The sequence below is a fragment of the Drosophila eugracilis genome, unplaced genomic scaffold, assembly GCF_018153835.1.
Source record: "Drosophila eugracilis isolate 14026-0451.02 unplaced genomic scaffold, ASM1815383v1 contig_2152, whole genome shotgun sequence".
Taxonomy (NCBI): Eukaryota; Metazoa; Arthropoda; class Insecta; order Diptera; family Drosophilidae; genus Drosophila; species Drosophila eugracilis.
This window is the reverse complement of record NW_024573036.1, coordinates 1370807-1388572: the sequence shown is the minus strand read 5'-3', so window position 1 is coordinate 1388572 and position 17766 is coordinate 1370807. Positions and strand designations below refer to the sequence as shown.

The 17766-nt window shown below is 45.3% G+C and overlaps 2 protein-coding genes and 1 long non-coding RNA gene across 3 annotated transcripts; 1 reads left to right on the top strand and 2 right to left on the bottom strand.

Moving 5' to 3' along the window:
* Positions 1-5899: 5899 nt before the first annotated feature.
* LOC108111210 (protein sister of odd and bowel) lies at positions 5900-8410 on the top strand. Its single transcript, XM_017220607.2, has 2 exons — positions 5900-7712; positions 7863-8410. The coding sequence occupies exons 1-2, from the start codon at positions 6394-6396 to the stop codon at positions 8272-8274; spliced, it is 1731 nt and encodes a 576-aa protein (XP_017076096.2). The 5' UTR covers positions 5900-6393; the 3' UTR covers positions 8275-8410.
* A 1634-nt stretch (positions 8411-10044) lies between these two features.
* On the bottom strand, positions 10045-10221 carry LOC108110437. Its single transcript, XM_017219504.1, has one exon. It carries the CDS (start codon positions 10219-10221, stop codon positions 10045-10047), a length of 177 nt encoding a protein of 58 aa, XP_017074993.1.
* A 6183-nt stretch (positions 10222-16404) lies between these two features.
* LOC108110635 lies at positions 16405-16863 on the bottom strand. The gene is made up of 2 exons (XR_001772567.2): positions 16558-16863; positions 16405-16503 (listed from the first exon to the last, which is right to left on the bottom strand). It is a non-coding gene; the product is annotated as an uncharacterized LOC108110635 (long non-coding RNA).
* Between the last annotated feature and the right edge of the window lie 903 nt (positions 16864-17766).

Here is a 17766-nt window from a genome sequence, read left to right as displayed (position 1 = left end):
AAAACTCATTTTGCATTTTTAGCCTCTGGGCTTAAACTTAATTCGGAAGCACAGCAGGAGGTTCTAAGTAAATAAATGTGCCTCGAGTCGGAGGAGTCTCGGCCAGAAAGCTGGCCAACTGGAGGCATGGAGAACCCGAGGTCTTCTCTTGGTTCGTTTAATTTGCATTTTATTGCCAGCCAAAAGGAGACGCAACCTGGCCAGCGGAATTCTGCGACTGCAGCCAATTAAGCGTATATTTGCCACGCTTTACAGCTTTCTGCAACCATTGAGCTCTGTTCTGAGTCCTCCAGCCTCCAATGCTCTACTTTGGCCAAGCGCAGGAGATAAAAATGATTAAAAGCCTCCTACAGCCAGACAGCGTTTTATATTAATTTGTGTATTATCTTCCAGGGACTCCACCGTACTTCTTGAGAAATTGAAAGTGAATGCTTTTTGGCGCTCGGATCAGGATCGGGGTAGAAGGCAGCAGGAAATGAGTTGCCAATAGAACAATCACTGCTCACCATAGGGGGTGACGCTTTGTTTATGACCAAGGATTGTGGGCCACAAATGGCGGTGGAAGTGGTGGTCTGGCTGCCTCATATCCGGTAGGATCCTGAATTGCTTCCATCCAAAGAAAGTCCAAGGATATATGTCTGAATTACTAAGGGAACGATAAATAACATTCATGATCGAAAGCTTATACTAATTGTGGCTAAGAAGGTCTAGTAACTGCGTTTTCACCCTAACCTTGCGAAGCCATCCATCCCTGAAGTCTCCCCAACTCACCCTAGCAACCATTCGCTTTTGACCCAATGCGAATGCGAAATTGAAATACATTTCTTTCTCACGTAGTCGCCTGTCATTAGCCCGATCGGAGAAACGTTAAATAGCATCGCGCATCAATTTGGCCATTTAGGCCTTTGGAAAACACAGAAACAGCAAGTCGGCCATTTGGCAGGCGGGAATAAAGAAAGACAAGCGGTGACCGCGAACACGGAACGCTGTTTTATGTTAGGGTTTGGGATCGGGTTCGGTATCAGACCATCAGACACATGACTTCCTATATGTACAGGGGAGCCTCTAAATGTGGAAATCGCCTTGTGCTATGATGAATTCATTTTGGAAAGATCTCAACCTTTCCAATCACCAGGAGTATGCTAAGTAAGAGAGCTTCTTCTCGGAGTCCCACTGTAAAACCCATGCCCCAGTCAGCGATGCAAGACGAAAAGGCTTCGGCCGTCACTCATTCAAGCCATTCATTCAGTCACTCAATAATTCGGCAGTTGTACGTCTTTTACTACTTCTGGCCGCGAGAAAATTGCAACAATTTGGCATTGTTGCAGTGCGATTTGTACTCCGTTTGCTGCAATTAATTGACAAACGGCGCCCCTCGACCCCACTCCGACTCTCCAACTTGGACGTGGACCACACTCTCCGGAGTTTGAGTATTTGTGCATGCAAATTGTATTGAACTGATTCCCACGAACGCCTCGGCCAGATGGTTTCGATTTGATTGGGCCAGTTCGTTCTCCGACCAAAACTCGGCTTTGGATCGGTTCCGATCGGATCTCCAGAGGCATGCAAATCATTCGCGGAATGTTTTTTTTCGGGGGGAAGAAACATTTCCCATTCGCACTGTTCTCGGCTCGGAATTGGCATTGGATTGGCTTGGGTGTGGGAATGCGAGCCGAGTGTGATGCATAATCACTTTGGACGTGGCCCAAGCAATTCCCAAATTGGCAACCATTGCAGAAACGTCCGAGAGGTAGCGTTATTCGATTTGTGAGTGGCGCCAGCGAAGAAGAGAAAAGTGTCATGGAATGGAGGGAATATACACTACAGATTTATACTACACTTTCCAAGCAGGTGCATTATCGATTAGTATTTATCGTTTATCTGTAGAGAACCACTTTCCCAGTATTCTATTTCCACCTCCATTTACCAGAAAGAACCACGCTTATTTGCAGATGATCCTCGGCCATGCGCCAACTCATTTGTTGTTTGCCCGCTCGAGGACAGTGTCAATAGAGGGAAAGACTTCAAGTACTTCCAGAACAACAAATACGATAGGTCTTGACCTACGGCAAAGATGAAAAGACTTATTAATATTTCCTAATCCCTTGTAATTATGATTCCCGGCCATTGTTTGTCGCAGGCAATGCAACCTTCGGCTAAAAGACAACAAACAAGACCTTTTCAATAGATCAAATTACCAAGTAGATATGTCAATTCCTCACGTAAAACGCGATAAGAGATCTGCGTTGGGATGGGAATGGAAAGGTAAAAAGCCATAACCGACATCTAACCACAGAAATATCGACTACCGCCTGTCTTTTTTTCTGTTTTCCCCAGAAAACCCGGGCCTAATCTTTGCCAGGGATTATAGTTGGTCCAATCAGCAGCAACGCCTGCAGCTAATGAGCTGCCGTCTGTTCCAGGGAATCCCAAAATGGGAAAAGAAGAAAAAAACTGAGGCACCCAAAACGTACGCCCCTGATAATTACTCGGTTCCAATAAAAAACAAAGTAACTCCAAGACAATAGACCAGATGATCGGTGTTAAGCTGGTGATCTCAGCGATCTTATCGCAGCCCTAGATGTGTGTTATGACTTTTACTTTTCTTTGTCACGATCGTGGTGTGTCGCTTCAAATCAAAGCAGCAGATTAATAATTCTGTACCTCACCCCGGCCGCCCTTTATCCGGCCATCGTTTGCGATCGGAAAGATGACAAGAGTCGGTGGAAAAATCAAAATCAAATTAAAAGACAGCAATCAATAATTTGACACGACTTGGGGCGATCGACAATGGCCCAAAGACCACGAGGATCTTTACACGGGGAGAAAATATGGCTAGGAATTTGTATTTGACTTAGTTTTTAACTCCCAAATGGAATCATTTAGAAACTATGGAGAGGAGGGTTTTATTAAGAATTATTACCAATGAGTGAAAGACCGTAAGTAGAACCCCAGATCTTGCAATTACTTTATTTTTTCAAGTGCAGCTCCGATCGTTTGTCGGTGTCCCGTTGTTCCAGCTGGGCCTTGGAGTGAATCTGGCTGTGATCTTGGAGCTCCGTGTAGATTTGTACGACTTTTGCGACATTTTGTATGAGGCGATGGATCGATCCGACCCTCCCCGCCCCGAACTGCTTCTCCCTCTCCCGTTTCTGCACTGATCCGGATCCCGTCCCGCTCCCATGTCGCCTGCTATGTACAACATCAAGTTTTATCGCTGATCGTGATCATGTAATTCCAGCCCACGCATGCGCACTCGGCGCTCGCTTCGAAGGAATCAAGTTTAGCGCATTCTTATTCGACTGAGATGGAGCTGGAGTTGGAGATGGAGATGGAGTTGGAGATGGAGACTCCGAGTCCAACTTCGACTGGAACTGGGACCTTGTGACAGATGGCTGTGAGGCTTCAAGGCATTCCCTTGGATCGCCCAACCCAACTCAGTCCAGGAAAGGAACCAAAAGGAAGGGCAAGGATAGAACAGGAAGGAGCAGGAGGGACTGGTTTCTCCTTTTTCCCTTACACTTAGGGAAATGCCATGCTAGGTAATTATTAATACTATCACTTATTAAAAACTTAAGCTAGTTTTACACATAATAACAAAAATAGCCTAAAACCATAATCCATCACACTACTAACTTATTGCTTTTAAGATTTTTTAATATTAATTAAGATCCCCCTTGAAGTTCTCGAAACCCTTTTCGCCAAGTGCAACTAGCTTGAGCCTGTGCGATCTTTATGTAAACTGGTACTTGAAATTTGAAATCATGTACCATTTGCCTTGAGACAGACAACGATACCTGGGATGGGATTGGGGACGGACCTGGCGATGGAGCGATGGAGCAATGGAGCCTGGCAATCGATGATCGTGTCCCTGAAGAGGAGACTGGAGATCGAGGCGGCACAGGAAACGAGCATTTAAAAGCGCGACTATCGAAATATAACGACATTAAGCCGGGCTTTTCATTTAAAGGAAGCTTGTGTCAATACGACGGAGCTTACCTTGGAATGTGCAATCGCGACTGGTGATCTTTTGATGGCGCCGCCATTCAGGATGATCCGGGCATCATCCTCGCGATGATCATCATCATCCGTAAGCCGAACACTAAGCGACATAATTGCTACCGTGAGACTGAAGACCGCTCTGAAGAGCAAAGAAGACTCCAGACTTCAGACTCCCGGACTTCAGACTCATTAAAAGCTGCGATCCTAATGCGCTCCAATCAAACACACACGAAACGAGCGTATGACATGTTTGTGGATTATTAATCACGATAATATCTGTATAAATGGTAGAAAACAGCGAGTCCCGGCCAAATTGCAATTTAATGCAAAAATAAATTGCACTCGGAGCTGGGCTGGAGTTGGCTTTCTTGCCAGCCAGCCAGCCCGACAGCCAGCCAGCCAACCGGCAGCCGGAGAGCTGGCAGCTCCCATGATTATTGGTCATTTACTTGGGCCGTTTAGCGCATTAAAGTCCAGTCCCCCACTGCATCCTGGCATCCCCCGGAGTCTGGGGTCTTTGCATAAAGAATAAGGAAATAATTGACAGTTGAGGAGTCTCAGCTATGATTGCGGCTGTGATTCGAATTGTGATTGGGTTTGCTGTACGAGCGTATTTTTGGATTCTTCTGGCACTGCCAGCATTCTTCTCTCGCTCTCTCCTCTGCGATTCTTCGGAGATGGCGTGCGAGGAGAATCATTTCAATCAACCGACTGCGCTCCAGGCTGAAGAAATCAACGCTTTGACTAATGGCCACAATTTGCAAGTGCTAGCAGGTTGATGCACTCGGAAAAAAGTGAGGGATATCTCAGATTCAGGGTTTAATAATTTCCTAGAACACACTTAAAGGTGTTTTTTCTTGACTGCCAATCAAAAGCCTTTTAAGATCTTTAGTAACTGAAAGATTAAGCCATTGTTCCATATTTTTACTAGGAATTCTACGGCTCCTTTAGAGGCCTGGAAAACAGCTGGTCTTTGGTTCGTTATCAGGCGATCGCAATCCTTTAATGATCGCCGATCACGTTTGATTCTGGAGAAATCAGTATTATAATGTGCTGGGAATATTAAGGGTCTCAAGTTACTGTGATCTTGGAATATTGATCTTCATAATTATACCTCCCAAACTTGTGGATCTATTAAAAGAGTATTTGTTGAGAAATCATCTTCTTTTAAGCTGCAAAATATGTCAGAATTGGAATTCTTCCTATTGGCCAAATGTTAATACTAGGTTAAAATGTGATTTCTCCTACATCTATATATAATTCCCTTTGAAATCCATCAAAACTCCCCTTTTCCCAAGGTTAAAAGTACTTGCAAAAAGTGCAGAAAGCCTGTGAAATTTCCTAGGAAGAATCATAAACAACTACTTGCAAAAATTATAAAAATAAACGTAAATAATCGAGGCAGAGGGAGATGGCACGAGCAGTGCGAGGGAGAAGGCTAGAGCGGGCGGGAAAGTGAGGACGGGAGGAACACCCACTCAAAAGCGCAGAAACCGGTTCTCTCTTTCTCACTTCCCTAGCTCCGAGCCGAGTCGGTATGGGTGAGCGGGAGTAAAAGGTGCTCAAAATACACTGACAAAACGAGTTTGCACCTGGCCGAGGTGGACTTCTCCCGCTCTCCGATCGCTCTTCTTGTAGGTGATCTTGTGGGCGATGCTCTCACGCGCTCTCCCAGAGAGAGTTCCCGAACAAAAGAGCGGCGTTTGGCGATCAACAAGTGAGCGCAGGTCCGCGATATGTCCGCAGAGCAATGGACTTTTAGTTATTCCGTGATCTTTTACCAATATTGTGTGCAGCGACGGCTGATCGACGTCAAGAGAAGAAGAAGCAGCAGCAGAATCAGAGAAAATAAACAACAAATAGCAATATATATATATATATATATATATATATATATCCTAACACGTGTGTGTGTCTGTGTGGCTCAAGACCGGAAGTCTGATTAAACGGAAATTAAAATATAGAAACTAAAGATCACCCTAAAGATCGTTTACTTAACTTTTCGCGTGTGCCAGCGAGCAATATTACTATATAATTTTATCCAAAAACTGAAGAACTGAAAAACCGAAAAAGCGTGCCTGCCAATTTGAGTTAACTTGGCTGGGACTGCATTTTGTTGTTTTCGTTTTGGCCAGACGTCAAATTCGATTTTTATGACTTTTGAAAGCGTGACTAAGACGTGATTTATGATGGCGTGTGGTTTTTAATATTCATGTGGACGCGCTCCGAACCTCTCAACCTGCGTAGGTGCGCCAAACAATAAAAAACACAAAAAATCACCACGGCAACCAGCAACCAGCAACAGCAACCAACAACCAGCAACAGCAACATCGCTGCCCCGAGGCTTTATCCCGATATCCAGCTGAGTGTGTGCGTGGACTCGACTTTTTTATGGAGGCAGTTAAGCATTTGAGTGCCGCTGCTGCTGCTGCTGCTGCAGCTGCAACTTGCAGCGAAATGCCGGCCAAGGCATCAGCATCGCCAGCAACAACCGATATTGGCGAGGCGCTAAGCGATCTCGATGCAGGCTCAACAGCAGCATCATCGGCCAGCAGCTCAGCAACATCGAAGCACCATGGCAACAAACAAAGTGCAGCGGCAACACCCACAACGACGCACAAGAAAAGCGAGAGTTGCAACAGCAACAAGTGCACGCCGGCAACATCGCCAATAGCCAGCAAGACAAGCAATGCTGCAATGGCAGCTGCAACAGCCACGGCGGCTGCGGCGACTAACGATCTTGCAGCGGCTGCTGCGGTTGTACTTTCGCTGCAAGGAACCATGGTTAGTAGCCTGCAACAGGCCGCCTTGCTGCCGGCCAATTCCGCAGCAGCAGCTGCCCTCAATCTTCAGGCCCTGGAATCCTATTTGGCACTGCAGCGGCTCACTGGGAAATCAGATGTCTTTCGCTTTTCCAACAGCAACACCAGCAACAGCAGCAGCAACAATACCCCCACGTGCAACAGCAACAGCAGTGAAACGGAGAGCAATGCCTTGCCCTCGTTGATAGACATAGCCAACATAGAGCTCAAGTCGAGCTGCTCATCGAGTTCCTCGGGGGAACCCCCTTCATTGGCAGCAACATCAGCTGCAGCAGCATCAGCAACATCCTCGTCCAGCAGTAACACCACCAACTCCACCAGCACGTCAGCAACATCCAAGTGCCTGCCTCTGCCCTCAATCGGCACTGTTAGTGCTGCTGCTGCGGTGGCGGCTGCTGCGGCTGCTGCAGCAGCTGCTGCTAACCAACAGGCGGCCATCGATTGCGCAACTGCCGCAGAACTGGCAGCAGAATGCGACTTACCCTTGCTCGATGGCGAGGATGCCTTATCCTTCGAGGCGGGAGACTTGGACAGCAGCTATGGCGGCTTCATATTCAATCCCTCGGCCTTCAGCCAGGCGGAGACGGACTCGGCTCTGAACTCCCTGCAGGCCACCATGTATCAGGACAAGATGAGCGTCATTTCTGGGGCGACAGGGGGTGGAGCAGTTGGGGGTTTGGAGGAGGCAGGCAGCTCAACGGCAGCAGCGGCGGCGGCAGCAGCTGCCCAGCGGTCCAAGAAGCAGTTCATCTGCAAGTTCTGCAACCGGCAGTTCACCAAGTCCTACAATCTGCTCATCCATGAAAGAACCCACACGGACGAGAGGCCCTATTCCTGCGACATCTGCGGCAAGGCCTTCAGGAGGCAGGATCATCTGAGGGATCATAGGTAGGTCGGCATTTTACCTCCTATAAAAGGGATTACTTTGTTCTTTACCCAGGGGTTACTTTGAATGAGTCGAGCGATTCTCTTCACCCGACTCCAATCTCCAATATCCTCTAACTCAGTATTTTCCTTCTTCATTTCCCTATTTCACAGATATATCCACTCCAAGGAGAAGCCCTTCAAGTGCGCCGAATGCGGCAAGGGATTCTGTCAATCCCGAACCCTGGCTGTCCACAAGATCCTCCACATGGAGGAGTCGCCGCACAAGTGCCCCGTGTGTAATCGCTCCTTCAACCAGAGATCCAACCTGAAGACCCACCTGCTCACCCACACCGACATCAAGCCGTACAACTGCGCCTCCTGCGGGAAAGTTTTCCGCCGAAACTGCGACTTGCGGCGTCATAGCCTAACCCATAACCTAGCAGCCGGAGTGGGTGGCGTGGTGGGTGGCAACCTAAGTGATTTATTTGGCTCCGGTTCCAGTTCCAGCTCCGAGCTGGGTTTGCCCACGGGCTCTACCAGCACTTCCGGATCCTCCAGAGACTTGGTGGCAGTCACCGATTGATCTTCATCAGACCGCTACTCCATGATTCCCACTCAATAAAGTTAAATCTCATTCGCAGCTCTCATGAATACGAATCCCTCCATTTCGTAATCTTAATCGTACTTACTAAACAGCATTTAGTTTAGTCTAAGCTTAGTCTTAAGCCTTGGATATTTGTGACGTAAGCTTAGCAGGAAAGTTTGACTTTGTGTAAGGCTCTCGATATGTTTAGTGAATAAGTTAAATTGTGGACTCTTATCGTACTATCGAATAAATGATAATAGCTTAAAGAAAACTATGAATTTTTTTACTGTGGGTAAAGCTTAATATCTAACAAAAAGTAAGTATTTGGTGGAGTTTATCTCGATGGCAACCCAGAAAGGTATTTCTCTAGAATATTCCTTTCCCATTTCCATGGCTAGAATGTCTCCCATCGTTTAACCTTTTTCTCACCCTTTCTACCGCTTCGATGCCAGCCTTGTACTTACACTATTTACCCACTTGTAGCAAACTAAAATCAAATATTTGTACCGATGTTTATCGCTCGAGTGGCAACAAGGGCAATTAATGTACCATTAAAGGTGCACACCTTCAAACACCTTTCCCAACAAGCCTTTGACAACAAACAAGAGAGACAATAGCGAGGCTAAGACAATGAGATATTTTCCCACCATTTCCTCGTTAGGTTCTCCAGGCTGTTCCACATACTTCCATACTTCCAGGCAAACAATGTCGTACAAGGCGGCTGACAAGTGGAGCAGGCGCTATCTCATCGATGAATGGGCCACCCACATGACCGAAGAATCGAAATCGGGCCACCCTTTTTCCCACACAGGAACGAGCCAGATAATTCCCGGGCGTGTCCGCTGAAAGAGTTTGGAGATTTTATAGCGAAAAGTGGGCTGTCCATTCCAGAACAAGGGTGGAGCTCCAGCTCCAGACTGCCACAAAGTTTACAATTTTTATTATCGACTACAAAAAGATGCGGCTATAACGACACAAACACATACAGTGCAGTTCAAAAGCGAACGCCGACCGGGTTTCCTTCCACGGCCATCTTACCCCTTTACTCTTCTCTTTCCTAAACTCTTACTTCCCGAAAAGATCGCCGCGTTTGTCAATCGTTAAACGGATCAATGTAAAGCCGCCTGCGATGTTGTCTTTATGGGTTGCCGTTGCCATTGCTGTTGCATTTCCTGTGCTTCAGCTACACCAAACCAATTACAACGATCAAACAACAATTATGGATGAGTCCGAGTTTTGAGTCCCAGTTTGAGTCCGATTCTTGACCAGAGATCGCGGCTCCGTTCTGGTTTGTTTGTCGTGGCCAGCACCCCTTGCCCGCTGTCCCATCTTTCCTCCTCGGATGGTTAAACATTTTAAACACGACCTGCTTGCTGCTCTCTGCAAATATTTGCGCGGATATTGTTCTATTCAATGGAACAAGCGTGCAAGCCACACTGAGAAAAATAATCTAAAATATATTTTTATTATTGGGAAGTAACTAATAACTAAGGGAAATAAATCTTTTAATTTAGGTATATTCATGTCTTATAGGACTACTTCTCAATTAAAATGAAAAATATGCAATTTGGTTTCGATATTTTCCCTCAGTGCATTGACATCTCCCATTAGTCCGGGCTCTAAACAGCCTCCAAAGACTGAAAAACCCCGAGAATGGAGCGTCTCTGCGAATTGCCAGCAATTTCACACTTTATGCGCGACGGCTTCATTTCCACAGAGTGTCTACCCCCTCCTATCGCCTCCCTCTGGGGTTCCCCAAGCCCCAAACTATATAGTAGTATCCAGCTCATCCTCCGGCCAAGAGCTGGACATTCTTCCCAAGCGGCGCGTGCGGGAAGAGCGGATGTTTGAACGCTTTCGAGTCCCCAGTTTGGAGTTTACGAACGCACCAACGTCGGCCGGCTGTTGGTTGGACCGTATTGATGGGAAAATTATGAAATTCATTGTTTGTGTTTGACTAATAATTATGACAGCAAACGCATTGTCGTCATAAACGCGAGGGGACAACCCCGAAAAGGGGCGAAGGGGCAGGGGCTGCAGAGGGGGCGGGAGCGCACTAAATTCGCTTTGAGGTTTCCGCACCGCCCCAGACAAAAAAAGTGGGAAGGAGAAGGAAAACAGAGGAGGAAGAAACTCTGACTAACTCTAATAAGCCCATCAACGCAAACGACAACACGGCAACATTCCACCTTCGATCTGCAACACTTACAGTAACAACGCAACAGCAACACTGGCAACAATGGGAGTATTTTATATGTGCTGCTCCAAAAAGGGAATGATTTAGTTTACACGAATGTATTTTCTAACTTATTAAACACTTTAAATACATTTCCAATCATTTTCGTCTATTTTATGAGAGAAGCACTCTTTTTTTTCAGTGTACCAACAACACCAACCAACAATGTTGTTGTCTAGTGTGCGAGGCGTGGCCGTTTCGAAGATTCTTTGAAGTTGGCTATTGCTTTTGGTCAAGGTGTTGTTGTGTTGTTTTGGCTTGCTGTGTGGATTGGTAGAGCCGCGGAGGAGCACGATGATGATGATGGGTCAGATGAGGAGGGCAAAGACAGGGGAAAGGGAAAAACATTTTGGTGCGTTGTGAAATTTTGTTGCGTTTCCCGGAACCAACGCAAAAAAGCGGAACGTTCTCGTTGTCGTCGGTTGTTCGACTCTTTTGGTTGTTCAGTTGTTTTAGCCATCGGTGGTTCGGCGTTGTCTTTTTGGGGCGAATGTAAATGTCAGGGGGCTGTCGACTGGCTATTTGGTTACTTGGCCACTCTGCCATCTTGTCTTTGGCCAGTTAGCTCGGCGGCACCATTTGCTTTATGATTTGATGTATGTGCCAGTCCGTCCGGTCGTAACTACGCCAATAATTTCTACCCGGCCGCATCGGCACCTCAATGGGAACGAATCCGTGTTTGCTCAGCGCTAAAATACGCACCAACACAGCACTGGGATATATTTTGGATATTTTCTAAGGCTAAGACTAAAACTGCCTCATATGTACTTAGTCTAATGATTTCCGGAAATGAAGTTCTTTATGAAATATATTGTTCTGATTTCCCAGTTTTTAATGGTCTAAATAAGATTAAAATGAAAAGTTTTAACTTATATTTTCCTCTGTGTAGGGAAAGCGCTTCTCACTCATTATTTTTGGCTCAGTCGCCGGCGTTCCAGGATCTGAAAAGTCTGAAGTAGGGTTTGAGTAGTTTGAGTTTGTGGAGTTGGAAGATGCGCCAGAACTGAAGGAAACGTAAATTTCTGGCGGCGTTCTTCTGCCTAATTAGGTGCCATCTCGTAAACGTACTCGCTTTTCAGTCCCAGTCTACTTTTCAGGAGGAGAACCCTACAAGATGGTTAGATTTACAGACAGGAATACGGAAGGCAAGACAGTTAAACATAGGTGGCTCAAGTTAGAGGGGTGAGGAAGTGTCTGCAGAAGACTTTAATTATGAAAACTGTTAATTTGTATTATTATAAACTTAATAGTTTGCCAGATAAATAGTTATCTGAATTCCTCGAAATATTTCGGTAAATCTACCCCCAATTACCCCCTCAAAGGGACACTTATACCCACACGCATGTCATCACAGCTGTCTGCCAGACACCTCGTCTCCAGCCCAAGCCCCCCCTACCCTTACCACCCACCCATAAAAGCCCTTTGACAACCGACAAACGGTCATAAAGCCAGGAAAACTAAATTTCTGGAAATGCAGTCGCCGCCGCGTCTTTGTGCCAATGTCATCATACAGAAGAAGAAAAGCTGCCGAAAATCGTGCAAGTGAATAGAGAGACCTTGCTTATAGGGTCTGCTGGGGCCCTTGGAGCACTGGAACTCCCCCAACGGGAGGGGTAGAGGTGGAGGCGGGGTGTCCCCAAGTGGTTATTAGATTTTATTGGACGGGACACTTTGCCGACGGGGAGTTGGGGCATTTCCACGGAGCTCTACGCTTCTCCAGAGTTCTCTCACGTTGCGGCAGGGAACTGAGGCATGCATATGAAATCCAACGCGTAGGTCAGAACACTTGAAGAAAATACTAGTAATGGATATTAGGGTTTATTACATGTCTCATTAAATGACATTCCAACTCGTAGTTGATTTAGAAACTCAACTTGATCTTCACAAGGTATCACCTGGGAATTAGTAATACCAAGACTACGATATCCCACCCCTTTCTCCCAGTGTATTCCCATATGCCAGAACCTATAACTCTTACGGGATGTCGGTTGTTGGACTTTATTGCAGGCAGGCGCAAATGCAAACAAATGCGACAAATGCCGAGTGAACACACATATTTAGAGTTGTAATTGACAGTCGTCCGAGTGCAGTGAGGTGGTCTCCTCTCTCTGGAGTCCGCTCCATACTCCACACTCCACTCTCCACACTGCACTCTCCGTAATCCGCGCTCCGTGCTGCTCGGCATTCCGTATTCCCTGGCTGGCATTTCGTATTTGCCCACGGCTTGTTTGACAACTCGCCGGGCACGTAGCACGGAGCAGTCGCTGGATCGAGTTGTGTACTACAACACCACACGGTCGTCAAACAGTGACGGAAACAACTGGACTATACACTGGAAAAAAGGAGTCATTTGATGACAAAACTATTAAATACTATCAGCAATTATGCTGATAACCAAGTATCCCTTTAACTTCCTAAAGTTACCTTTATCTCTTTAACAAACTTTAACATTTTCTTCGAGTGCACAGCAAACCCACCTCGAAGAGAGCGAGAGAGCCAGCCAGATAATGGTCGAGCTTATCTCCCCACACCGCCCACCCACCGCCGCCCCTCTTTACCCACTGTCGCACCCCCTTCGCCACCCCCGGACAAAAACATTTAGGGGGGTTATATGACTTTTCGGAACTGATAAGCTCCGCTGAGCTGCAAGCTAATTGAGTGACGACTACGAGTGCGCGGTTAAATTAAAACGAAATCATTTGCAAGCACACCCCTGAGATCCCAACCGGCCCCCGCCCCCTTTTAGCACCCCCTCAGCCCCGCCCCCATTTACACACAGCCACCCCCACCTTTAGTTTTTTATACTTTTTTTTTACCACGACTACCTCGTCGGCAGTCGACGATGATTAGAACCAAAACAATCAAACAAAACACATCAAAGGGCCGGTGCCGTCAATTTGTCATTAACGTAATATACTGACAAGATTGCTTTGCACGGATATCGCGGACGTTAGTTGACGTAAATATATATATATATATATATATATATAGGTACATATGTATATAGCATACCCCTTAATATTTGTCAACAAACACATCGTTTAGCGTCCGTCAAGGTGTTGTAATACTGTTATAGTCGGCTATTTTGAGAGTCGCTATTAGTGGGGGGCAGTTGTAAATTTCCGTTTTTAGAGTGAAAAATGTGACATATTTTCGTGGTTTTGTTTAGCCAACTTGGCTGAGATCTTGTGTGCTGAAGGATTAACAATGTGTGGGATTTTTCTTAGCCATGAGTTCGCTGAGTGGAATGCCAGTGGGGAAAGACGTGTTTGGTGAGTGATTAATCAGCTATTAGTAGGGTTTTTTAAATAGTTATTTCTGTTTTTGATAGTAAATAAAAACATGTTACTTTCACCCAACACTCATGCCTTTCCCCTCAATGGTTTTAACAGAACATTCACTCCACGTTGACAACTCCTTTACCTCTCTCTAAGCCGACAGTTGGCGCTCACCTTACGGTTAATTAGGTTGAGTCCCTGTTGGAAGATTACGACACCTAATAACACAGTAAGCCCCATCTGAATGGCCACACGAAAAGAGAAACATGATGAGGAGCCGGAGGCGACTCTCCGCTCCCCATTTCAATTCATAAATCTAAGCCGATGCAGACGGGCGATAATCTGAAGCACACTTGGGAATATTTCGGGCTTTAAGTTCAGTATATTAATGGTTATTTAAACAACAACTTCAACCCTTTGATTCACTTAGCTTATAGTTTAGTTTATTCTATCTAAAAGTATTACATTTTAGTGCATAATTTCTCCCTGTGCAGAAAAGGGATAGTAATAAATTCCATGATGATTCCCATACCACGCCATTCCCTCAAAACCCAACAGATGCAACAGACAGGCGACCAGTCGACTCAATTACGGTTACGTAAGCCGTTTTGTGTTGAAAGATCATCGAAGCATATAACCGAATATATATCCCGGATTCCGAATTACGAATTCCGGTACCGGTACCGGTAACCCCGACAACCGTTTTCGGATCCCTTCGGGCTGCCGTTGACAGTTTGCGGGGCACTTTAAAGTGCCACTTCGAGAGGCCACATGGATATATATTTGGATGAGTATATTTCACGCTTATCAGCACTCCGACAACTTTTCACCACCCTCCCTTCGTGTCTTTCGAAAAGGGGACAAATTGCTTCCCCTGCTAAATGCCGGCAACATCCTCTTCCTATTGTTGCTTTTGCTGTTGATTAGCTTAATAATTTGTACCCACTTCGCACCCCATTTCCACAGTTTACCATTTCGGGGGATGTTTAATGATCTCCGGAGGGGCGTGGCATGGTGTAGATTACAAGCGAAACAGTTGCTACTAATGGAGGGTTATGGTTGCATTTGAGGGCAGGGTGGCTTGTTCCTAGCTCGATTTCCCGGGATGTTTTCCCTTCGGCCACCATGCTGCGATAATTGAATAAACATTGAGGCGGGTCTTGAGGAGCATTAGCGTTTGAAGTTCGCCAGGATTTCCATTCGGTTGCCAGTTAAAGTGATACCCATCGCAGCTTTTATCTTCCATGGCCAACGGGGGCGTCGCAACTTGATTTGAATCATGACTCCGGCAGAGTTCTCTTTTGCATATCTGAAATCGAAATCTTTGCTGACTTTTGGGGGAGGTGACCTTTGAATAATGAGTGACTCTGAGGAGAATCTTTTTATCTAGATGGGATAATCGAGTCGTTTTCAAGATTAAAATTCAAAGGCAAAATGTTTATTTTGTTGGCGATTTTACAACCGAAAAGAGAGCAAACCTTTAATTTAAGTCAGAAAACTGCGTCATCGCCTAACTCATCGTAATTAATTCGTTAGACTATCGCCGACGACTAAAACGAAGAAAGAGAAGCGTGAAATACTTTGTATTTCCACAGGGGACATCTGCCCAAGTCAAGCTTCTGATTCCGAGCCCGATTTCTCGATCTCTCCCTGATTGATGACCCCAACACGCGACTTCTTTGTACCAATAAATTCCGAGCTAAATTCAGACAAAATTCCAGGCCTCAGAGATAAGGTCATCGAAGCAGACACCAACAGAATCCAAGTCCCAATCTGAACCAGAGACCGAAGTGTGGAAAAGAACGATCATCAATGGATGGCAATGGAGAGAGGCTCTTCCGGTTAGGCCTTTGGACATTTGACAGTTGCAGCCATAAATAAGCGTACAATAATTTTGTAGCCCTTTGTTTGAGTATAAACAAATTAGAAATCACACGGCCACGAAAAATTGACCACACTTGGCGTGTGTGCGAGCTGTGAGCTGTGTTTACTTAACCGCTGATAACAAAGTTGAAACAATAAACATTTTTCTCGCACAACAAAACACACAAATCCACTTAGCCACGCGCTCGGGAAGAAAGCCACCGATGGGAAGAAAGAGCGAGACCACCGCCACAAAAAGCCGAGAATGTCGAAAAGTTGAGAAGTCGAGAAGAATTCCACATGACCGAGTGGTGGTTGCGTTGGTGGTTCCACTGGCGTCATATAACCCATGCGAAACAGACGGCAATTTATTGATGAGTTTATTGCAACCACTTCGGATGGGGATCGAGATGGGATGGGGATGGGGAAGGGGATGGGGACACACGGCGGAGGAGCAACTGGGGGGGCAACTGCAGAATGATGGTCGATGATGTCTATGTCGTCGCATCGGCATCATCATCAGTTGATTCTTTGTATTATTTTTTGGTTTCTTCTGCTTTTCAATGGAGGGGGACACAATTTGTAAATTTCGTTTTATGACAACGCGCGCCACGTAAAATAAAACCATCTGCGGTGGCTTCGTGTGTCGCCACTGACAACCGAACCCTACACTGAGAGAAAAGCCTGTAGTCAAGGAATTCCAGTTTTAGCTGGTCCAGCTCGTTTTAAAGACTTCTTATCAGCCCGAAATAGTGACAATCCATTTATTATTGCTTTTTGCATATTTTAAACATTTTGAAGTGGCCAAGAATGATGTTGACTTCCACACGGTATACGTTTTAGGTTGACCTGTAAATTAAGCACTAAATTATTTAAGCTCAGAAGGCAAGCTAAAATACTTACCAAATTTCTGGCTCCGAATTTCTATTGGTTTTTATTCGGTTGGTTCTTCATAGTCTTCATAGCTGGCTCCAGGCATAGTAATATCTTCACAAGTGCAACGGCCATCCGTTTTTTGACTGCATAATCTATATGTATATGCAAGAGAAGGATACTTTGTCCAGAATGCCCATTAAAATGTATAGGACTATAGCCAATATCGACACTAATTTCATTTTATATAGATCTTTCAAGCTTGCTTCTTGATTCTTTCAGACACGAGTTGCCACTGATTCTGAACTTGGAAAGGGGGTTTTAAAAATGGGTCGCATATACGCCAACAGATAAGCTTCCACTAGACATGTGCGTGTTTTTTGGAAATATACAAAAATAAACGAACTTCACTGGTCCAACAAAATATGATACTTTTCGTTCCCCGTGAAATAATTATATTTATAGAATTAATCCCCCTAGTTTTCTCAGTGCAATCCCAATCCGAACCGAAGCCACGAGAAGATGGAAACAAAAATGCTAATTTCAAAAATTATGAGTTTCGTTCGCTTTTGGTCACACCTTAAAAATGTTAACTTGATTTCAGCCAAGTTGTGTTGTTGGCTTTCTGGGGGTTTTCGGATGATCTTGGCGTATACGGTAGGTCCAGCTCTAACTGTTATTTATCGTTAGACAAGACAAGCGGCAAGCTGCCGCTGTTTTTGAAACTGCTCAGCTCTTCGGAGAGCGAAACAACAATGCGGTATTTATAACGAATATTTATGGCAAGTCTAAGCTAATTTTTCTCGAAGACGAGGTTATAACAAAAGCTTAGAGTATTAATAAACACATGCGAATCCAAACAGAGGTAGTCAATGGTGCTGCCTTAGCCGTTAGGCTGACTTAAATATGATAAATCTTTATACTATAAAAGCAGTGTGCAATCTAATTCAATTTACAGGAACATAAATCAAAGTATTGCTTAGTATATAGAATATACTTTGTTTTTTGTTTTTTTTTCAAAAAATCACACCATATCAAAGACTGAATAGCTATAGAGATCACTCTATATATATCCCCATACAATCTCTACCCATCCACATCCAATCCTTCCCCGAATAGGCGGCGCTGAGCTGGTGAGTGAGTGTTAAAGGCAAATAACTTTTAGTGCAGTGCAAATGTTGTTCCCCTCGTTTTTCGTGGCTGTTTGGTCTTTTGCCGAAAATATGATTTAACTAAATT